Source organism: Ambystoma mexicanum, chromosome 2q (genome assembly GCF_040938575.1).
Source record: "Ambystoma mexicanum isolate Mex_15411 chromosome 2q, UKY_AmexF1_1, whole genome shotgun sequence".
Lineage (NCBI taxonomy): Eukaryota > Metazoa > Chordata > Amphibia > Caudata > Ambystomatidae > Ambystoma > Ambystoma mexicanum.
Window position 1 is genome coordinate 1,426,771,121 of NC_090924.1, and position 24,687 is coordinate 1,426,795,807.

The 24,687-nt window shown below is 46.9% G+C and overlaps 1 protein-coding gene across 2 annotated transcripts in view; it reads right to left on the bottom strand.

The window, feature by feature from the left end:
- The window catches only part of CETN2 (centrin 2), a 145,997-nt gene that overhangs the window by 85,833 nt on the left and 35,477 nt on the right, over window positions 1-24,687 (bottom strand). Inside the window, exon 5 of one of the 2 annotated variants that reach the window (XM_069648944.1) lies at window positions 14,907-24,658. The exons of the other annotated variant lie outside the window; for it this stretch is intronic. Within the exon in view, the coding sequence (XP_069505045.1) occupies window positions 24,569-24,658 (90 nt within the window). The 3' untranslated portion in view covers window positions 14,907-24,568. Of the gene's footprint in view, window positions 1-14,906; window positions 24,659-24,687 lie in introns of those variants that run through there. 2 annotated transcript variants of the gene reach the window in all.

The window sequence follows — 24,687 nt, forward strand, 5'->3', positions numbered from 1 at the left end:
AGTTTTCTGATAGCTATAGCCGGTAAGATAGGTCAGTGGGTTGAGCGCTGTCTGCTGCAATGTGTGTGTGATCTGCAGGTTTCAGGTTCGACTCCGAGCAAGGTCAACTCAGCCTTGCATCCTGCTGAGGTTGATAAATGATTACCAACACAGGTTGGGTGATATTGTATGTACATTTGATCTATATGAAGCATTTAAGTGCAAGTGCTTTATAATAACACATCATTATCATTTGGCCTTGGACGTCTGCTTGCATTCACAGTAATTTGGTAATATGGGACTATATACACTGATATTAACGATACATATGGTGATCCATTCTTGTATGAAATGTACATCACATTACAGTGGTATCGTAACCATATTTTTAGTAGTGTACTTTGGAACAATGCTTTGTGATGCCACTTCATGTTTTGTCAAGGGGTGAAGGTCATGTTCCATCGCCTCCTGTGATGTCACTTCTGGGTGGGGTCAAGTGACATCACTTCCTATGATGTCATCAGAGGACAAGGGTCAGGTGATGTCACTTCCGCTAGCCCTGGCATTTTGGGGAAATGATGTCCCCGAACTCCAATATTAATATTAAATAAACCAATACATGAGTTTTCTTTTTTATTGCGATGTTTCCACAGAACCATGCTACCTGTCATACACGAATCTTAGTCATACAGCAGCGACCACGGAGGAACCACAGATAACCGTAGTTTCTCATTTAGCCAAAACAGAGACGTTTCTCCACTAGACAGCTAGGCACCACTTTTACAGCTTATATTTCCCTCTGCGGGACCTCCAAAACATGAACAAACATGCCAGCGTGCGCATGACGTAGGTTTAAGAGATTGGGGTTTACAAACGTTAGACACGTTGTCTCATGTTGGAGAGGCAAATGCAGCTTGTGAAATTACTTTCAATAACTCCCGTATCTCTGACCATAGCTTTGTCACTCTCCCGTGTGTGGATCTAGCCCTCTTAGCAGCATGGATATGTTTCACAGTGGTATATGCTGTTGAGACACGCCTCATATTGGTCTTTAGGCAGAGGCAGCATGAAAATCTTTTACAGTGGCAATGCTAGCATATACCCTTTGAACATGACAATGAATTTTCTTTTGAGCACCATAAAAGAGGAGCAGCATTAACATAGGTTGTTGAGGCCTCTGCCCACATGTGCCAACTTTCTAAGACAATGAGACTGCAAAAGGATACATGTAGTTCTGCCAACTGTAATTGGTTATTTATGACGTGCTTAATACCCAGAGGTTTCTAAGCGCGGACCCAGGGATCGAACCTGTGGTGCTTTGCATAGTCTTGCTTCCAAGACGAGCGCGTTGCCCCTGAGCTATCCTCCCAAGACAATAGCAAACAAAGCCAGAACTCAATGCACTACAGGCACATAAAGACAGATTTAGGAACTGCTACTGTGTTCAAGCTCATTTCATCGACAAAATCTGTTTTTTACATTACAAGCCATACTTTAACCTCACCCATGGCTGTGTCCCAAAAGGCTGTAGGCCATGCTCTCTATTTCATGACTCCCCCTGCCCCCCCCCCCCCCACTGGGGCTGCACCTTTCCAAACCGCTGAGAGCCGAGAGGGGTGAGGGGAGCACACCCGTTTTATAGGGCAACAACCCTTACACACTATTTCACATGTACTGCACAGAGGAATGCCATTTACTCTTAATATAGCGTGTTCCCATGAACGCTGGACGTACTGCTGTGGAGAGCCACCTACTGATACACAGCACCATAGGGGGTCCCTTTTAGAGTCTCAATCCCACAGAGGTCTCCATCTGAAGTCTCAGTGTCAAAGGACGTCCATTCTGGAGTTTCTGACCCTTCTAGCATGTAGGTCATAGGTGCCACAGCATGCTCTTTCTAGGGGCTGGAGACCATGACACCTTTTGAAGTCGGAGCATCTTAAGAAGCCTTTGTAGAATCTCAGCATCAAATGGTGCAGCCACTAGAGTCTTGCCACTGTAGGGTGCCCCAACCAGAGTCTGCAAATTGTAAGTGTTCCTTCTAAAGTCTTAGCCTCGTAGCGTGCTATTTCATCGAGAGTCTGGGGCCATAGATTGTCCCTATTAGGCTTAGGCACCATAGGTAGCCTTCATTAAAGGTGAGACACCATATACCTCCCTGCACAATGAGTCTGTGAAGCACAAGGTCTCCCTTCTGGTTCTATGTGATTTGACAGAATGAAAAAATAGAGAATTCAATTTTAATGAAACTTTGTGGTATCATGCCAGGCCCCCATTTCCCCATGTTTAAAACCGCACCCAACACCCTCCCCACCAGATTTAATCCCTTATCCCACCTATATATACATATATATATTTTTTTTTAATCTGTACTTTTCTATTATGTTTGATTCGTTTAAATGTCATTCTCTATTTATTGTTCGTATAATCACTGGGTACCCTCCTTTCTAGATGCTTGACACCATAGAATGCACCTTTGGAGCAGCACAAGTTCTCCCTTCTAGAGTCTTGGCACCATAGAATGCACCTTCGGAGTAGCCCAAGGTCTCCCTTCTAGAGTCGTGGCACCATAGAATGCAGCTTTGCAGCAGCACAAGGCCTCCCTTCTAGAGTCTTGGCACCATAGAATGCACCATCGGAGCTGCACAAGGTCTCCCTACTAGAGGCTGGGCACCATAGAATGCACCTTCGGAGCAGTAAAAGGCCTCCCTTCTAGAGTCTTGGCACCACAGAATGCACCTTTAGAGCAGCACAAGGCCGCACTTCTAAAGTCTTGGCACCATAGAATGCACCTTCGGAACTGCACAAGGTCTCCCTTGTAGAGTCTTGGCACCATAGAATGCACCTTCGGTGTAGCACAAGGTCTACCTTCAAGAGTCTTGGCACCATAGAATGCACCTTCTGAGCAGCACAAGGTCTCCCTTCTAGAGCCTTGGCACCATAAAATGCACTTTGGGAGCAGCACAAGGTCTCCATTCTAGAGTCTTGGCACAATAGAATGCACCTTTGGAGCAGCACAAGGTCTCCCTTCCAGAGTCTTGACACCATAGAATGCACCATCGGAGCACAACAAGGTCCTACTTCTAGAGGCTTGGCACCACAGAATGCACCTTCGTGCAGCACAAGGTCTCCCTTCTACCGTCTTGACACCATAGAATGCACCTTAGGAGCAGCACAGGTTCTCCCTTCTACCATCTTGGCACCATAGAATGCACCTTCGGAGCAGCACAAGGTCTCCCTTCTAGAGGCTTGACACCAAAGAATGCACCTTCAGAGCAGAACAAGGTCTACTTTCTAGAGGCTTGGCACCATAGTATGCACATTCGGAGCAGTACAAGGTCTCCCTTCTACCGTCTTGAAAAAATAGAATACGCCTTCGGAGCAGCACAAGGTATCCCTTCTAAAGTCTTGGCCACATAGAATGCACCTTCGGAGCAGAAAAAGGCCTCCCTTCTAGAGGCTTGGCACCATAGAATGCACCTTCAGAGCAGAACAAGGTCTCACTTCTAGAGTCTTGGCACCATAGAATGCACCTTCAGAGCAGCAAAAGGCCTCCCTTCTAGAGGCTTGGCACCATAGAATGCACCTTCAGAGCAGAACAAGGTCTCACTTCTAGAGTCTTGGCACCATAGAATGCACCTTCGGAGCAGCACAAGGTCTCCCTTCTACCGTCTTGACACCATAGAATAAGCCTTCAGAGCAGCACAAGGTCTCCCTTCTAAAGTCTTGGCACCTTAGAATGCACCTTCGGAGCAGCAAAAGGCCTCCCTTCTAGAGTCTTGGCACCATAGAATGCACCGTCGGAGCAGCACAAGGCCTCCCTTCTAGAGTCTTGGCACCATAGAATGCACCTTCGGAGCAGCACAAGGCCTCCTTTCTAAAGTCTTGGCACCATAAAATGCACCTTCGGAGCAGCACAAGGTCTCCCTTCTACCGTTTTGACACCATAGAATACGCCTTCAGAGCAGCACAAGGTCTCCCTTCTAAAGTCTTGGCACCATAGAATGCACCGTCGGAGCAGCACAAGGTGTCCCTTCTAGAGGCTTGGCACCATAGAATGCACCTTCAGAGCAGAACAAGGTCTCACTTCTAGAGTCTTGGCACCATAGAATGCACCTTCAGAGCAGCACAACGTCTCCCTTCTACCGTCTATACAGTGAGTGCCACGGGAACTGTTGCTGGATTATCAAGTGTGGGGTCCTCAAGCCCCGCCTATACAGTGAGTGCCACGGGAACTGTTGCTGGATTATCAAGTGTGGGGTCCTCAAGCCCCGCCTATACAGTGAGTGCCACGGGAACTGTTGCTGAATTATCAAGCGTGGGGTCCTCAAGCCCCGCCTATACAGTGAGTGCCACGGGAACTGTTGCTGGATTATCAAGCGTGGGGTCCTCAAGCCCCACCTATACAGCGAGTGCCACGGGAACTGTTACTGGATTATCAAGTGTGGGGTCCTCAAGCCCCGCCTATACAGTGAGTGCCACGGGAACTGTTGCTGGATTATCAAGTGTGGGGTCCTCAAGCCCCGCCTATACAGTGAGTGCCACGGGAACTGTTGCTGGATTATCAAGTGTGGGGTCCTCAAGCCCCGCCTATACAGTGAGTGCCATGGGAACTGTTGCTGAATTATCAAGCGTGGGGTCCTCAAGCCCCGCCTATACAGTGAGTGCCACGGGAACTGTTGCTGGATTATCAAGCGTGGGGTCCTCAAGCCCCGCCTATACAGTGAGTGCCACGGGAACTGTTACTGGATTATCAAGTGTGGGGTCCTCAAGCCCCGCCTATACAGTGAGTGCCACGGGAACTGTTGCTGGATTATCAAGTGTGGGGTCCTCAAGCCCCGCCTATACAGTGAGTGCCACGGGAACTGTTGCTGGATTATCAAGTGTGGGGTCCTCAAGCCCCGCCTATACAGTGAGTGCCACGGGAACTGTTGCTGGATTATCAAGTGTGGGGTCCTCAAGCCCCGCCTATACAGTGAGTGCCACGGGAACTGTTGCTGGATTATCAAGTGTGGGGTCCTCAAGCCCCGCCTATACAGTGAGTGCCACGGGAACTGTTGCTGGATTATCAAGTGTGGGGTCCTCAAGCCCCGCCTATACAGTGAGTGCCACGGGAACTGTTGCTGGATTATCAAGTGTGGGGTCCTCAAGCCCCGCCTATACAGTGAGTGCCACGGGAACTGTTGCTGGATTATCAAGTGTGGGGTCCTCAAGCCCCGCCTATACAGTGAGTGCCACGGGAACTGTTGCTGGATTATCAAGTGTGGGGTCCTCAAGCCCCGCCTATACAGTGAGTGCCACGGGAACTGTTGCTGGATTATCAAGTGTGGGGTCTTACAGTCAGAGCCATGGTAACTGTTGCTGGATTATCAAGTGTGGGGTCCTCAAGCCCCGCCTATACAGTGAGTGCCACGGGAACTGTTGCTGGATTATCAAGTGTGGGGTCCTCAAGCCCCGCCTATACAGTGAGTGCCACGGGAACTGTTGCTGGATTATCAAGTGTGGGGTCCTCAAGCCCCGCCTATACAGTCAGAGCCATGGTAACTGTTGCTGGATTAGAGCCAAAGGGCTGACACTGCTTGTCATGGTATGGCTGCATACCCTTTATTCTTTCATGGTGAAGGTAACCTGCGGCACTGCCGAGAGTGCATACCAGCACTGCTGATGCCTGCCTGCGGTTGATGGTGCTCCATTGAGCCCAATGCGGATGGGTTCCTCAGACAGTCCTTACCTTGAGGGAGGAAGATGATGGGGAAGTCTCATTGGTCATAGGGTTTTGCAACTCTAGCTGTCACGTGCAGTTCACCAAACTGGGTTTGTTCCTTCCTCTAGGCTCGGAAAACAGATTGGGTTGGTTTTAGTGAGGACCCAATGCAACGTGGGACTACATAAACTGGGTAGGAGTAACATTCAACAAACAATTCCAGATTTCCTAAATGGTGAGGATTAAGTAAAGGTTCAGATTTAACTGAAGGTTCGGGCTAAATTAAACGTTCAAGATGAACTAAAAGTGCAGGGTGCAGCTTATAGGGTTTCAGAAACCCTTGGAAATTATCTTGCTTCCCAAGAGACAACCGCCCAGTAGATGTCTCAAGTGGACTTCTCCCAGCTCCAGATTTTGCTGTTCTGTGACTGGTCTTGTCTGTCCCAGGGAGATGTTCTGCTTTCAGGCTAGGTGGGCGGGGCTTAGGCCAGGTGACCAAGCTCCACTTGCGCCTGTCATAACCAGTTACATATAGTTTTGACATCACACTTAGTTTGTATGTCTTCATTTTTCCTTGCCCCAGCCTTTTTCTCCCCTCCTCCGCACCCTTCCCGTCATCTCTGTGTTATTTCACCACCCAAGGAATGTAGGTGTGTTATATAGCTTAGCATGCGTGCCATTCCACAGGTCCCCTGACAGCCTGGAATGTTGCTGCGTGAGGGCAGGGTGAAAGAGCTAAAGTGTGGAATGAGTGGCCAGTGAGAGAGAGAGGCTGAAGGGAAAGGAGCAGGTTGCAGCCGGCCTATGACTTTGCATCACTAAAGTTAACAGACATTACCTCCAAGTAGAGTGGTGTCCAGCTTTATTTCATAATGCTGGCTCGAAGCATTGCTATTGGTCAATATTAATGTACATGGCCCCTGGGGTAGGGCAAATTGTGCAGTCTGCAGGTACTGGTGGTGCTGCTGCTCAGATAAAAGTGCTGGCTGCATGAGGCAGGATGGGGTGAGCCACTGATTGATTTAGTACAATGTGCCCCGCTAGCCTTTTGCATTTCCGTCTCAATGCATGTGGCGCAGGGTGAAGCTACATTATATCAATTCAGCATCACCAGAGAGGCTTTTCAGGTGGTCCGACTCGATTAAAAGTTAAATGATGGGCACTTGACTGGGTAGATCTTAGGACTAACCTTATCAATTATAAAAGGAACTAGGTTCCATCGAGAAAAAAGGAATATATCCTTCCGAAATACCTAGTAAAACTTTCTAGAGCGAGTTAAAGAGAGAAGTGCATGAGAGTTTGCACATGTGTGCAACAGAATCCCCTGGTAATTACAGATGCTGCAATGTTCCTGTGAACGAGGCATGGAGAAACATTGCATTTCTTTTAGAATGTACAGGTGTTTCACACTCGAGGTGGCCTTTCTTCTGCTCTTTCGTCCATAGCCATAGACTCTGTAATCCAGGTACTTTCTGGAACAGAATGTTCACAGGCAATCCTCTGCCATTGGTGTTTGCAATAGTGACTTTTCGATACACAGTATTAGCTGAAATACAAGCCAACACTTGAAGGAAATGACAAAGGCGGATGGTTCAATGGTTACTTTGAATTCTTCTTTTCTCTTTCCCTTTACCTACCTCCATTTCCTTACTAAATTTATTCAACACAAGACAAAAGTCTGTGTTTTTAGTAACGTCTGTTAAATCACTGGATCACAATAGAATAGGTATTTTATACATGTATTTTTCTTTGTTATTCTCTTCTTTTTTATAATCTAGTGAACGATTTTTAATTAAACCGTACCACTAATAAATAAACTATCACCGACTCAAGGCAATACATAATATAAGCAGCTTGTGAGATAGCATGGAGATGCCTGCTCAGCCGTGACGTCAAGCGATTCCATGCCAACAACCCGCATCACTAAGAGCGGGGATGGGCAATCAAACAGAAATGTGGACAATGGCAGGTAAGGACAGATTATTGTGGAGCACCTCAGTGTTTCTCAGCTTTGTTTGGGGTCCAGTTGAGAGACGGAATGAATTGCCAGTAGCAGAGTAACCATCAATAGATGAGAACCGAGTTAACAGCGCGAGCCTCTTTTGCCATATTAGAACACCCTAGCGAGTGTTCTGTGATGGTGATTGGTCAATCTGCGGGCTATACGCACTGGTATAGCCCGCAGATTAATTACAGCCCATAGTTCAGGTTGCATGTGTATTCCGGAACGGAAAGAGTTAACTTTCCATTCCGAAATGCACTTTGGAAAACCAACGTGTGTAAGTAGGCATGCCTGGTGAAACGAACTGGGAAATGAAAGGAAACGCTTTCATAGAGTTGCACATATATAAAAATGGGTCTGACATAAGCTGCGCTGCAGCGTTAGGTGGAACGTGTGAAGAAGTTTGTTTGTAGGAGTGAGATGAAATGCTGCGCGCACTTCAGGGCGTTCAGTGGAGCAGCAGGGACGTGCCAATGGAGACGAAGGGCACAGAAAGGTAAGTAAATTGCCTGTTAATGTGATGTGTGCAGATGTAGCTTGCAGGGCATGTTTGTGTTGAGTAACTTGTAACATTTGTGTAGTGGGGGGCACACCAGAAGGATAATTAATTAGAGCAGCTTCTAGCTAGCACCCTAGCACCTTCACCACCCTAACTTAATTGAAGTACAAAACATTTCTGCAACAATTATTTACCATTTTTTAATTTTTTGTACTTCAATTAAACATGTCTCATTTTCTCAACTTTAATTAAACATAATGTATTCATTTATTCAACTTTAATTAAACATACCTCGTTAAAAATCTATTAACTCAGTCTTCAAGGCCCACAGCGCCCGGTACGGCCCTTGCTGCAGGTCTATAAAGCTATAGTAACCCTACCCAAACGAGTAAATATCCAATGGCTGTGTCTGCTTTGTTAATATTCAGGGCGCGATTCTCAACGAGGCACGGTGAGAATGTTAAACAGCATGATCCACCACGCCTATTCGGAAGGGGGCCTGTGTGTCCTCGGAGTGCCTGCATTCGGCCTGTTTGTGTAGAGACCAGGTGGATTGCAAAATCTCGGCAGCACTTTGGTGAAATATCCAGGTAATCGAAAGTGCTGCTGGGATCAAGGCGACACCCTAGTTTGACAATGACTGCTCCCGTAGAATAAATACTCATAGCGTGCATCTGTTCATACCCGAACGTGATGCAAATTCCATTGCTTATTGGGGGCTTATTTCAGGTAAACATGAAACAGACGTAGTGCGACTATACTGATCATTCCTTCCCACTCCCTGAGCTTTCCCCTCTCCCCATCTCGTCCTACAACGTGATGACATGCAGTGCCTGGCTCTGGCTTCTCAACCCTGAAGAGAACTGTTAAACGAGGAACGCTGGGGTGAGAGGGAGGAGGGCATGCTGTTGAGCAGCACGAGGAATGGCGGCTTAATTGTGAGCTCTGGTTCCAACTAAATCGTGAACATCGATAAATCACAAAGCATGTCTGCTAGATAAACTTCCTGCACGAATAATCACAGCTGATGACCTGATGCACCGGCGGTTCTAATCTGGTGACCCCCTGCCACCGGTAAACCGTGATCCGAGTGGCGGGAAAGATAGGCGGCCCACTGCTAGTGCTGGAGCGGGCCAACACCTCTAGGAGCCCGGGCTGCATCGGCCTACAAGTGGGAGGAGCCACCTGATCCGATAACTTGAGCCGGGCCTCCATCTCTCTGATGCCGTGTCTGGACAGCTACAGTGGAAACACGCTATCAGGACAGAACAGGACCAGAGCGGGCCAATAGCGACCATCACCAGCGCTGCTGTCCCTCGAAAAGCAACTGAAGAACAACGGCTGACTACCGTTAAGCGGAGATGTGCGACATTGCTGTGAAAGCCCTGATGCTAACGTCAGTGCCCATGATCTGCAGGTCTACATATTAACATACATCCCTGTGCCTGCGGGCACCTCGTACAACGAGAGCACTCAGGTGCAGAGGTAGTGTAACTCGTCGGACTGCAGGGCACTGAGCTCCCGATTGCTGCTGGGGATAAGAGGTGAGGCTCCCCGAGGAAGGGGCTAGCCCTGGTCGGGAGAGCGGACACCTCCATTGGCTGTATGGGCATCACGGCTACGCAGTAGCAGAATTTTACCACATGCCTAGTCGGATCACTCACTCGGTGGTAATGTCTCTGGTACTGGGTGACTCACAGAGTCCCCGCCCCATGTGGACGATGCCACAGAGCATGCGACTGGACTGTGTACTTGTGGAGGTCCTGCTGGAGAACATGTCTGGGTTTTTGAGGCGAACGAGGGCTCTGTTCCACGATATGTCACGGTATGGGAGATGCTCAAATTCTGGTTGCGTGGCACGAGGATTTCAATCACAACAGGGGTACTGAAAGCTACCAGGCGTGAACTAGTGGAGGTGGAGTGGGAACTGCGCAGGCTAGAGAATGAATATGGCAGAACTGCTGATCAATCACTCCTGGGGGTATTAAGGGTAACCTGTTAAAGTTCCGCGCATTAGCAGATAAAGAGAGACAGTACATGGCAAAACCTGCCCTGGCCCATCGATATGGAGAGGAAGACCGTCCAGGACGCTTCCTGGTGGCAATGGTTAGGGGTTGGAGGGGGGCACTGCCCATCACAGGAATCGAAGGGACAGCAGGAAGGTTCCTGACATCCACTCCGATTAATGGCAAATTCCTGCATTTCTACGAGATGCTCTATGCGAATGCAGACTCCTGTACAGAGGAAGGAGTAGAACTTTACCTGGATGGGATTGCTTTTCCGAGTCTCCCTGTAGAAGCTTGATGAACCTGTCATGGGTGAAGAAATAGCTGGGGCTATCACCTCGCTGTCTTCCGGTAAAGCCCTGACAGACTGGGTATTGAATTATATAAGACCTACAGCGAGACCCTGACACTGCGATTGCTTAAGGTTTGGGAGGCATCGCTGATGTCCGGACAGCTCCCACACACACTCACGGAGGCCGTTATCTAGTTATTGCTAAAACCAGGTAGACCACAGGCTACTTATCGTCTGTTATCACCGATTAATGCAGATGCTAAGATTTTTGCCAAAGTATTAGCAAACAGGCATGACAGGATTCTGTACATGACATATCTTGTATACCCAAATCAGTCAAGACTGTATTCCTACAAGATCCACAGCCTTTAATCTACGCCTCTGTGGCATTATTTTGCAAATTAACCCACAGGCCCAGATGGTAGCAGCATCTCTCGGTGCTGAAAAAGCTTTGGATTTTGTATCATGGAATCTTCTGTTTGGCGTACTGAAACATTTTTCAGGTGGGAGACCATTTTTTCAGTTATGCGAGATTGCTATACACTAACCCGATAGGCAGGGTCCAGCCATGGTCCGAACTAACAGAGTTTTATCCCGGGCATTCACACTGGAAGGTGGAACACGACAGGGCTGCCCCTTCTCCCGGTTACTGTTTGCACTCACAATACAACCACTTGCCCGAATGATGAGGGATTGCTACGGGCATAGGGGAATACACATAGCAGGACCTCCACAAATCATTTCCCTAAATGCAGACGATACATTATTATATTCACGGAACCCTGTGGAGAACCTTCAGCCGGTTATGGATGCAGTAACTAGGTTTACAAGATATTCACGGTATAAGATTAATCAACCAAGTCTGGACTCTTTCCTCTTGATGATGGTACTATTGCACCAGATGACCTCATGGGGTTCAAATGGGTCCCATCTAGTTTTAAATATCTGGGAGTGATGGTGTCTCATACACAACGGACAGTGTACGAAGATAATTACAAGACATACCTCAACGCTGTGCCAGTTAAGTTAGAGTTGTGGACCAGATTCCAGATGTCCCTATACGGTGGGCTATCCTTATTAAAAATAGTAGTAGATCCCAAACTTCTATTTTACTTTACTTCTATACCAATATGGCCTGGATGTAGTTTTTTTTGCAAAACTTCGGTTTATGGCAGTGCAATTTGTTTGGGGGGTGAAGTACCCCGTATGAGTTGGGAGGGGCTGACAGATCGTTACGACCGTGGGGGCCTAGCGGCTCCAGACTTTGAATGATATTATTTGGTGTCCCAAGCAGAATACGCGGGACACTGGTATGCACCCGACCCAGGCCCATTGCATCAAGCATTGGAACGATATGGGGCGGTCCTAGAACAGTCATTCTGGACAATCGATACATGGATTTGTTTACATTTGACCCGGTGCGTACAACAGTAAATGCATGGGCTCGAGTGTCTACACGTCTAGTAATAACAACTCCCTATACGAGCAGGATCAGTCTTTGGAATTGTCCAGGTCTTCCTCCAATGTACGACCCCGATATACAGACATCCTGGGACCCGGTAAAGTAATGGTGTTGAGAGATATATTCCCTCCGTTAAGTTACTACAATATTTTTGAATGAAGGCTGCTGCACGTCGGAGCTGGCCGTCATTCCCGCAGGAACCAGAATCATTTGACTGTATAGACGTAATAGCACTGGGAGATAGTACAGGCTGGTCAGACGCAACGGAAAACGGCACAGGCCGAGTAGGAAAGAGATCTGAATATGAGCATTGATGAGACTAAGTGGCAGAGGTATTGCCTTCTAACGAAGGATGTCACACTCCATGCACGGCTAAGTCTTATCCAATTTAAGGTCTTAAACCGATTTCATTACACACCGGCAAGGGTGCTGCGATTTTTTCCAACTGCAATAGATGAGTGCATGAAATGTGGAGGGAAGGGGGCTGATGCGATTCACACGTTCTGGAATTGCCCCACGGTATTACTATTTTGGCAGGAGGTTGCTGGAGTGTTGCATGCGATGGTCGGGATTCCTCCCATTCTTCTTCCTCTCAAATACCTACTGGGCGACATAGGAGAGGTGTCGACTAAAGTACATAGATTGTTCAATATGTGCTGTGTGGTTGCCAAAAAATGTATTTTATTGAAATGGAAATGTGGCACCATCATGTGAGGAATGCCTCAGAGAGCTAAATTATGTAAATGAAAAGGAGGAAGGATACATTATGGCTGTGAAATGGCTGCCGAGATTCTGGATATGCTCTTGCATCAAGCCAAACAAGCCACACAGGTGCTATTGCATTGCAATCTTTGCAGACAGGGTGTGCATCCCTACCGAGCTTGGCTCACCCCCGTCCTCCCGCTCTGCATGTGGTCCTCACTCCCTGCTTCCCCTGGCATTTGCCCCACAACTCCCTCCCACCCTAGTATTTTCTTTTCTGCCCCGACCTACGCCTTGCCTACTCCCTGCACTCCTCGTTACTGCTATTGCATGATCTGAATGACACAAGGCCTAGTAGGACTGTTATTGTTTTTTTTATTCCCTGCCCCCCCCTTGTCTTGCTTATTTATCTTTTAATTTGGAGTGCCCCCCCAAGCCCTGTTTTTTGTATCCATACAACACCACTCCAACCCCATCGCAACCTATTTAAACCCCTTACCCCACTACCCTATATATATTTAATATTTTATGTGTTTGTCAGTATTATGGTCTTTGCTAAAATGTACCACTGATTTGTTTTTGGTAAATTGACTGGGTACCTGTTTGTGCCCAGAGCCACAGATTTTATGTGGTTCAGATACATTATAATGGCAATACGCCATTACCTGTTTTGGCAATTTGGAAAGATGTTCCCTTTCAAAGGACACATACCGCGTCTCATCCCATGGGATCTCCTCACCACCCTGGGCCTGGCCTACTCCCAGCTGATCCTCCCGCGGGATCAGGAAGCGTCTGCCATTCCCTGGTCACCTGGGAGGACATTTTAGGCAGGGTTTCAGTGAGGGATCCATAGGATTCATCACAGCACATCAGCATCCCCCCCCGCCCCACAGAAGCGAGCCAACATGGAACAGTGTTACCTTCCTCTTTCACATTCGAGGGGAGGGGGCTGATGTGCGCACTTGCTTTTGCTAAGCGGAGAGGTGGGGGAAGCCTTGAAAGCCGCAGGTTTCAGGAAAGGCTTCACACCAATCTGCATAACAATAAGAATGTGTAGAAGCCCGGCCCCATAACTCACATTTTGGGGGGTGAAGGGGTGGAGCCCGAATAGCTCAATTCTGTTGCTCCTCTGATGAGCAGTGTGCACAAACAGCAGACCTTTCCAGTGCTGCTTGAACGCCGTGGTCTTTCTTACACACATCTCCGCTGATGCGGCTCATCAGCATCCGGACAGTTCATGTTAGACAACCCTGCTCATCTTGCCATACGTGGTCACGCACTCCTCCGTCTCCTTAGACCGGCTCACCCACAGCATTTGCTCAGGTTGCCCAGCCGCCGCCATTTCATAGGCAACCAAAAAGGAGTCCGCCACAGCATCAGCCTGGATTCCAGACACTCTGCCCTGCCACGACAATTGCAATTCCCCCTCCCCATTTATTTTTGACTACTGCTTCTTGCTCATTTCTGTTTTTTGATTTTTGTATTTTAGTTTGGCTTTTATCTTTGCATACGGTTTTCCATTTGCCGCGGCTTTCATGGAGCGTTCTTCCTTTGTCGTTTTGTCTTCTCCCAGTCCTTTCATTTGCCTTCTTGCTTTTACTGTGTGTTCATAGGATGCTATGAGAGGTGCATTTTACATACTCAACTTCTCCCTACACCACAGAGAAGGGGTGGGTGTGACATATGAGATGAGAGCCAGCGGTCATCTTACAAGATTTAGAGTTTCTAAATGCCACAATGCATCTTGCAGGGTCCCTTAAATTACGTTCAATTCCTTGCTTTAATACTCCCAACCCCCACACACATTCCTTACCTCGGAATTAATACATTCTTGCTTGCTACATTAATTTATTTGCTTGTCGCGATTTTAATATCTTCTAGATAGTTTGATTTGTTTGGCCTTTGATCCAACATGTTTAAACATGTAAAACGCATACAAAAGAACATAGGCAATCCAATCCAGAAAAAACTACAACATGACTTTCATATGTGATTATTTAAAATGAATTTAGTGTTGAAGGATGCCTTAAAAAAAAAAAAACAACACAACGGGTAATGACTCATTAGCACTCAGACTCGAACCCGACTTAAAGCTTTTCAGGAAAGCTCTGAAAACCTTCCTCTTTAAATGTTTTAACATTGCGGAACGGTTTCTTTTTAAAATAAAAGTATAGGAACAATACAACTGAAAAAAAACAAATAGAGGAGCACAGCTCCCACCCACTGTTAAACAGCCAATCACCACTCTTCAAGTCGGTAATATCATCAAACAACATTTTATTACCAATAAAATACAGCTTCTCTGAAACAAAACACCAGTACAAACAAATACATCATATTTCCAAAAATGACATAAAAAACATGCTATACATCCCGGCCCATGGACAACGAAGCCCCCTTGGGATAAAGAGATGGGCCTATAGTTGAACTCAGGCACACTGCTGCCGCGACAGGCTGGCAACATCGGGAAGAGCGTTATGATGATGCAAGTTCCGCGGCTTGAGGGATCCCTTGTGATAGACTGGCAACATCAGAAAGGGTGTTACGATGAAGCAAGTTCCGCGGCAAGATGGATACCTTGTGACAGGCTGGCAACATCGGAAAGGGCGTTACAATGAAGCAAGTTCCGCGGAAAGAGGGCTCCCTTGTGATAGGCTGGCAACATCTGTAAAGGCGTAATGCTGATGCAAGTTCCACTGCGAGAGGGCTCCCTTGCGAACACCGCGATTGATCGGAGAATAACAGATTTAGCCACCAAAAACTCACAACATAATAAATAACATTCTATATACATACACACTATACATAATGCAACACATATGGTAATTGAATGATAATCAAAGTTGGCATTGCAAGTTACAGAATCTGGGATAGAAGAAAGGAAGCGGGAAAGGGGAAGTTTCAAACGTGGGAAGAATGTTTAAGAGACAGTTCATGTGAATTTGAAACCGGAAAAGGGTTAGGAACAGGTTTCCAGCATATGCTCTGCGAGCTTCCAAAACAGAGACAGTCAGACCAACCCACACACAGGGAACAGTACCGGCAGTAGGAGTACAAGCTTCTCCCTCACATGGAAGATACCACACCAACAGAAGCACTGCAAGTGTCCCTCTTCCTCTTACAGTAGAGCATAATAATCATGTATTTCTTATATAGCGCTACATGCCCATAGGAAATAACAGAAGTCATTATTATCACACAGAGTGGTACTCAATTCATCGACCTCAGAAGGATGAAAGGCTGAGTTCACCCTACCGGGATTCGAACCTGCCGCAGCAGGCAGTGCACAGATAGTAGGAGCGAGTGCTTAGCTCACTGTGCTATCTGACCGGCATACAAGGAAGCACAGAGAAAGAACAGCAGTGCAAGCGTCCCTCGCACATCAAGCCAACACCGGACACGCAGTAGTGATGCAATCTTCCCCATGCACAAAACAGGTACAGCAAAGGCGGCAGAGCAAGATTTCCTAATGCACTATGCATGTAAAGCACAAGCAGCAGTAGACAAGACTGCGGCTTCACAGGCAGCAATGGAAGCTCCCCTCTTGCACATCCAGGCCCAGCACCGGACGCAGCAGAGTAAGGATCCCTCACACACAATAGTTATAGCGCGAATAGCTGCAGCACAAGCTTTCCTTCTACACATAACCGGTCAAGTAGGGGCAGCAGCGGTGCAAGCGTCCGTCACAGACATACAGCACAAGGATCAGCCAAGCAGACACAACCCAACAAGCTATGTAATGCTCAGCCTGGTTTCCCACAACGCAAGTATTGCACAAGAGGTGTAAGGTACAGTCTGCCACAACATACGGCGTGCACAGGCAGCACAAGCTTTCGACCGACACAAAGGTGGTAGAGCCTGGGCAGATGCAAGAAAGCTTCATGCAGAACAGATAGAGAAGAGGCGGTCAGAGTGACTGCACCACAAGAGAACGGATAAAGAAAAAGAACAAAGTTGGAAACTTTATCTGTACCACTTTCTGGAGGGGTATCTCCTCAGTTATCAGCCCTAGGAACCTCAGAAGAGCTTGCCTTTTAAGACCAATTCAAAGGTCTCTCTCACACAGTCTATAAAATCACCCTCACAGCATCTATTGCTTACTGTGGAGCAGGCACAGAGATGATACAAATTAATTCCCGAGAGGAAAAGTATGGAGGGACATGTACCAGCCATATAGGTCAGCAACAGGTCCTTTAAAAGAGGGATCAGAAAAAAGCCATGTACCTGGGGTAAAGCCCCAAGCACCACTAGGCACAGGGGATAATGACACAAGGATGCATGGCCACCTACCACATCTGCTCTAGAATGAATCGAAGGTGCCTTTGGAGCAACACTGCGAAAGATACGGCTTCGGATGTAACGTTACCTCCCATCGACTTACTGGCGAATCCCAAAGAGCGCGGTTAGTCAACAGGGGGAACAACTACATGCAAGAAACTGACCAGACATACCAGGCTTTAAACACTTGAAATCATGTACAACAAATCTGTCTGCAACCCAGAATCCTGAAATAAGATGGTATCCTCTGAACATCTAGCAACCAAAACCTGCTCCTTCAGGGGACAGGGTTGGAAAGAAAGTAGGTAAAGAAACTGCCTGGTTCACATGAAAATAAGGCAGCACTTTGACAAAAACGAAAAGTAAGTTCAGAACACAGCACTACATACAGCCATAGGCAAAGCGTGCATCTGCCCCGTTCATGTTCTCCAGTAGCCCAAATAAAAAGTCACTTTCAGCAACAAAAGAAAGTTCAGAGATTGTATGGCCTAGGAAGAAGCTCCCAGGACCTTCGTCATTGCACCATTCCACTGCCATACCAGGTCAGCAATTCATTCTCTAAACCCCACCACAGAAGTATGGCCTGAATCTCCCCAGAAGCCCCTGGTCTGCTCACTTTCATTATGCTGGGAGGCAAAGAGATGAATGGTGAGGAACTGCAGGGAGGCTGGGACTTGGCTACACACTGCACATGGGATCACTTGGCTGCAAGTAACCTGCATTGGAGTAACTGCACATGAACCATGCACAGAACTGCTTCTACACGTAGCAGCCACAGAAGCCGCATCCAGTAACTTGCCTTCAAAGCTTCAGATAACCCTACTTGCTGTGCTGCAAGATGGCACGCACCATGGTCAGCATCAGGGGGGTAGCCTTCCTGACTCCGGAACACCAGATCTGTCATGGAGGCGCGGAACTAGACACCCTAAAGACACAGATCTCAAAATCTCTGCAGCCTGCCCTGAATCGGCAACAAAAAGGTTTATTGTTGCAGGGAAGTCATTTGGGGGTTGCAACTGCGACCCCCGAGTCTCCCTTGCTACCCCTAATAATAAAATGTAAAAAAAACCTTTGTTTTATTTATTATTATATTGAAGCTCCTGGGCTGTGCCATTGCCATGTGGCTCTTTGTTTCTGGAGTGCCTGGAATTTATGTTGCGGCCTCTTAAAAAAGACAGGGGTTTCCACAAGTGTAACACTTTGAGCAGTGACCCTAAATAAGAAAGAATAGGAATAACAAACAATTTGTCTTTCTGGAATTCTGTACAATAATTGATAGACTCATTAAGCTCCCAAGATGCCACTTCGGGGTGGGGTCAAATGTCATCACCTCCTGTGATGTCATCAGAGGTCAAGGGTCACTGAATGTCACTTCCGCTAGCCCTGGCATTTTGGTGAAATGACGTCCCTGTATTGTCATCGCACATGAGCTACTTTGATGCAATGACTGCAGAAACGAGAACCAGTTTCTCTAGCAACAAGCTGTACTATCCTGTTTAGCAAGGAAACAGTAAAAAGATGTAACTATTTCTGAAACCATGGGACTGAAACTGTGTCCACGAAAGCAGACCCTCTAGAATTCTGTACTGGATGTAGAGCACTTATTTTGACCTCGGTCACAAGGGTTAGAGCAGTCACTAATGAGAAAATTAAGAAAACTAGCCTCCCGATGCAGATCTGATTCATGAAGGCCCTCTGGCCGACACATTGCTTTTTCCAGCCCCAGCGATACTGTATGGATGGGTCCTAGAGAGCAGAGTGGCTCTCAGGTACAGAGTCCTTCCATTTGGACCCCCACTTTGCCTTGATGTTACTAGATGAAGAAAGACAGCTTTGCGGCAGAGCAATGGGGGCAATGCCTGAGAGTCAGGCAGACCAAGATCAACTCCAAGGAATTGATGTGCAAATTGGATCCTAATGGATAATGTATTTGTTGACCCCAGGAGCCGGGCCGCCTAGGATAAAAACTCACAGCAATATGTTTCTCTCTAGAATGTTGTAAAGCGATTAAATGGGATGCTCTTGATATTATTAATTCGCAAACTCGACTGCACGACTTCAGTCCGTTGAACACAGAGCGCTACCACCAGTACTCAAGGGTTTGAGAACAAACAATCCTATTGTAAGGGACCCGAACCGACAGGACAAAGTTTGAAATTACTGGGAGATATTTAATTCCTGCTTTTAGTGAGTATTTTAGAGTGTTAACAAGAATTAGCTCACGTTTAAACCTGATGGATAAAGGGCAAAACATTCAAGTTTGCATTTCATGTCGAAGTTAGATTTGCAGTGCGCTGTGCACTCGCTCCTGGTTACCCAGCATAGGCTCCCGCCTGCTGGGTGATGGCCGGCACCCAGGAGCTGCTCATCACTCCTGCTCGCCCAATCATGGTCTGATCTGCAGCATCACCCGTGTTATATGTAGGAATGTACACACCTGAGCATCTGCCTTCATGCCTCTGGTCAGATGAGTGCCGATTAATACCAGCGACTAAACTGGCCAAAAAAGGTAAAGCAATTGTCAGTTTTGGAAACTCCAAAGAAAGCGGATGCACGATTTGGCTGACAGCACGTGAGGAGAATTAGGACGCATGCGCTCCCTTCAGCCAGGTGTGGAGACAAGGGCATCCATGAAACTCGAGTCAATGCCACTAAAACACATTCGGGGGCGCAAAAGGGTTCGAATGAAGGTGGAAGTGGCGCCTCTTGAACTTCTGAGGTTGGCTTTCTTCTTTATATTGGATTGCCTCTTTCTGTTTCCATTCAAGAGGAATTAACATGTGTGCAGCCTGGATCCATCCACAGGGAAAGGTTTAGCCAAATTGCATGAGCCATTGGAAGTGGGCGTCTAACTTACAGGCGGTGATCACCGCTCTGGGAAGGTAGTGCCGAAGGACCCGTCTGGGAGGCTATGGAAGAGGCGCCGAGACACGGCTTCACCGAGAAGGGATTTTAGCCTCTACCTTTGGCTTGCAAGGGCCCCGAGTCTCATCTAGATTGCTAGACTGATAACTTGCTGGAATGGCGTTTGACACAAGAGCAACAGAGGAGGCTATATTCAACTAAATAGGTCCCGCGGATTACTCTCAGTGCCACATAGGTTTTCTCCACCAGATACATGCTAAAAACATTGTAGTGTGTGGAGGAGGGTCATACTTGCATTCCTAAGTGCCTTCTTAGGGGGATGGGGATCACTCAGAAAGCAGAAGGGTCTGCCACTTTGATGCACCGTTGTATACACTCCTTTGAAGACACCTCACCTTTTGGTACCAAGGAAGTTGCCTCATTGACTTTATCCTGTGGAGCACGATGCCCTTCCCCGCAGATCCAATCACATTTATCACTGAGCAAAAAGGGCAGAAGAGCGCATTGCAGCAATCCGATCGCCCCCCTACACGCCATGCAATGGCAGAAGGCAGGAAAAGCCCACTGCGAAAAGAACATCAGAGGAAGGAACCCAGCAGTCACCCCTACAGACTGCGTACCAGCCACAAAAACAAGAACCAACCGCCGCAAAGGAGCCAGCGCCTTTCTTTCAAAGATCTGCTTGAATCAGCGGTACCAGCGCTGAGCGATGCCACAGGAAGGAGCTCTAACGTTACTAGTGTCTTACCTGAAGAGGAACTGTAGGTACAAAGGCATTTTTTCATTTTAATATATCACCTGGTGCAAAGAATATGTATTGCAAAATGAGATCTGTTTTAGAGTTAAAAAATGGTTTTAGTGGGCGAAAGAAATATCTCCACTGTCTATGGAAATTTCTAGTTTTACTCCCTATAAGATCACTTTCCACTAAACTCACAAAAAATATATAATAAAACTAGAGCAAAGCATACCCACTTGAAAATATTATCCGGACCTCCGCCTGTGAGGTTTCAGAGGCGATGCAGTAGAGCCCGCCAGGCCATCTAGAAGCCCCCAAAGGAAAAGCAAGAAGCAGATCTATTGATCTCTAGAGGCGCCTTAGCTTTATGGAGAGCAATGACCTCATCACATTTATTACCTCCACGTGGACTAAGAAATTCAATATATGTCTTGCAGAGAAGGCTTGGAAACCAGGAAACCTAATTTGGAGGAACAGGGAAGAAAACACACAGTAATTCTTCACTTCAGTATTCCTAAGCCAGTGTGCGAAAATAAGACCAATAACCCTGCTTAATGCCCTCATTTGGATAAGTGGGAACAGTTTCCTCCTTAATGGACAAGACCAAGTCGCCCAACTGAAAAAGAGAAGCAGTCTTGAACAAAAAAAAAGACTGCACTTGCGCCAAACAATCACTCGTGCCCAGACCGTCCGAGCTGAATTTGGGAATGCCAAAGGCCCCAAAGTCTCTCGCTCCAGACAAAACATCATTAGAAACGGGTAGTTTCACGAAAGCACCACATTTCTTTAGTGGGCAAGAGGGGCGAGGGGCATAGCTGTCAATCACTATTACAATGGCAATGGAGGTGGAAACATACAGTCACTCCATGTGGGAGAGCATATTTTGAAGAGGAGGGTGCCACATTGGTACCTCATTTTAGACTCCACACTGACTTTATGTTCACTCCTACCATGAGATGATAAAAGGCAAAGATATTGACTGTGTGCAGTAAAGGCAGAACCTTTCTGGTGGTATACTGTGAACAGATCTTAAGGGCACAAGGACCTCATTACGAGTACTATGAGTTTGGTGGTAAGGTGTAGGATAATGTCATTTGGCCACCTTACTGCCAATAATCATCAAAATCAGAAAATTACCGCCGCCAGAATGATTGCAGATGGTAATTCCGCTGAAATCCCCATGTAGTCCTAGGAACGCCAAAAAAGGGATTTACACCGCCTACTACCACTTGCAATTCCACGGCAAATCCACGGGACCAAGTGGTGGCAACAGTAAGTCCATTTGCCCGTATTTCAGTGGATTTGGAATACCGCCAAACTCGAAATGAGGCCCAAAGACTATAGAAAACAAAAGTACTTACTGTGTACTAAGAGACCACAGTGAGGGGGGGAGGGAAGGACAAAACATGATAGACGTGGAGAGTAGGCTCAATAACGAGGATCCTTGTGATAAACAAAGACAGTCTCCAGACAAGAGGATTTTTCTTTTGATTCAGAGGTAGAATTCGGAATAGGCTGTCATTCCTCACAAAGGCCAAAAGGTTAAAGTTTTAAATGCAAACTATTCCAGAGGTCGACCATGACGCAGAGGAAGCCTTCAACGGTCCAGGTGGATGGAACATGGTCAGTGTCCGCTCTCCTCGTACTATGTTGCATTACCGTGCCTTGAGGCTGATCGCTATCGCCACATGAATGGAGCCAGAAAGGTTTTCACTGTCACAGTGGAGGCAATATTGTCCCCAAAAGTTGGAACGCAGAGTTGTAACCCCATAGCTCTTGAATGCCTTGCAAGGCCACTTGTGAAAGGGCTTCTGGACTTAATATAATGCATGCAAACAGGAACACCTCTCTTTACATGCAAGAAGAAAACTGTGGGTCTTCAACAACAGGTGCGTATTGGGCTCAGACCCAGCAGACATGCTAAATGCATGTAATTGTCCTGATCAGCGCTGTAGACAGCGAAAACATCCCACTCTGCTTGAGATTCAGAGAATGAAGCATGTGGCACCAGCAGTTACCACAAGTCTCAAAAACACGTGTGGCAGAAGGTTACACCGGATGCAGAGGACTCACCGGCTACGAGACTCGAGGCAAACACCACTGCACCCACAGGGTATTTGGCATCGTAGCTGCGAAGATCAAACGTTTGATGTCGAAGGAGTGCATTTTGTTGATGTATTTTTGGATTCATGCATTCACGCTGGCATTTTACCGGAGACAATGACTCTCTGGAAGAATAGACGTCGAGCTGGGAACCAGCGGTGAGTATTCAAATCATTGCCTGGTTTTCATCCTAAATCTGGACGGTAAATGCTGAAAACTAGAAACCGCGATCTCTGAAATAGAAGTGAATGGAAAACTCTACACAATTTACAACCCTCTACCATGCAAAGCACAATCCAAAATCTTTGTGGACTTTAAACTAGATTTGGCTTTGGAATGATTTTGCGTCCTACTTGCATTATGGTGAGGCGACACCAGACGTTACGGTGATGACCAATAAAAGCGTTTTTGAACCAATGCAAGCCAACAAGCTCTTTCAGAATCAGATTCGCGTCCCTTGGGGAAGTGACGTGAGACGTGGCAGGAAATAAACCAGCTCTACCTAGAACCCCTTACTGCCTACTAACAGGCAAATACTCCCAACACAAAATAGGAAACAACCGACACATGGGAACCTATGCTCTGCTTCCATCCATATAGCTCCGCAAACCTGTTCTGATCCGGGTCCAGCTGAGCTTTGCCATGGGACTAAACCCTAATATTATTAGTACTGCTTAATCCGAATTTTAATTTGCATGAACACTGGGTGGATTCCAAATACGTCTCGTTTTAGAGTTACAATCTATTTTTACTCACCTGAAGAATACTCCCCTTGGGAAATCAAATTAGTTTTTTGCTCTCTAAAAATTCATTTTACTCACAACTTCAAAAACAGGGAGTGAAATACTCCTACTTCAAAATCATACCTGGATGCGCGAGTAAACCAAACAAACTGGCCTGTTAAAATGTCACTTTAGCTGGAAGACTATCAGCATACAGGCATTTCTGTGAAACATCCTGTACCTCGATCATACTGGGTGTGCCAGGTGAACTGTCTAGATAAACATGATACTGGAGCAGAATTAACCTAGTAAATAAAGCCACTAAGACCATCACCTCCTGTACAGATTGAAAAGCAGAAACAGGCTGGAGTGCAATCCTCATACGAAAGTCTCCCTGTACTGTCTCAGTTGACAGGCTCGGCCAAGTCAGTCTGCAGAAAAAAGCCTCCGACACAACAGTGTTTTATGCACCCAAGAGAGGGGTAATGAGCAAGAAGAGACTTTGTTAAAAGCCGAGGGACAATAGCGTCATGGCATCGCCAGGAAATGACACTGCAAGAAATGACAGAATGAAATGACATGGTCTATCAAACATACATATCCTTCAACATTCATCTGCAACCTAAGGGTCCGCCACCTTTCACAAGCAACAGCTGATGATCCCAGTCGGCCAACTGAAAATTGGTTAATAGCTGGTATGCCTTCCTATATACGATATGATCAATGACAAGCATGTAGATATTGGCCAGGGCGAACAAGACAACTCAATTCTTTAACTGTTGGAACGAAAGTAGTAACTTGAGAGGATGGAGTGATCTGTCCCAAGCCCCATTTTCATGTAAGCCCCCTTGTACCCCTTCTTTGCAGGGTCCGTAATGCGGTCTCGGCTCATCATGGGCCTTCTATGGTTGACTGCCGACTTGTCACAGACATCAGCACCCTGTGCTTCAGGCACATGGGAACTAAAAGCCCAACTTATACAAACGATCAAAGATACTGTGAAAATAAATGGACCTCCCCAGCAATCCAGTCAGTCAGGTGGAATCGGGAGGTTATCGATATTTTTAAATACAGACGTTTCTGGGAGGACTTTGGCATCTTGTAAAAAATGATTTTCTATACACCTCAGCTCCAATTAATTCCGCCCAAGGAGGGGTTTTACTCGCCGATTGGCCCATTCCCCTTGGTTTGGACACATTTTGGAAAGTGGGGTGGTCAGTAGAGACTGGTCTTCTTCATGATGCGCAGGAACTCCTGCTCGTTCACCTCGCCGTCCCCATCGCGGTCCGCCTCATCGATCATCTCCTGGGAGCGACCAGAGGGAGGAAGAAAAG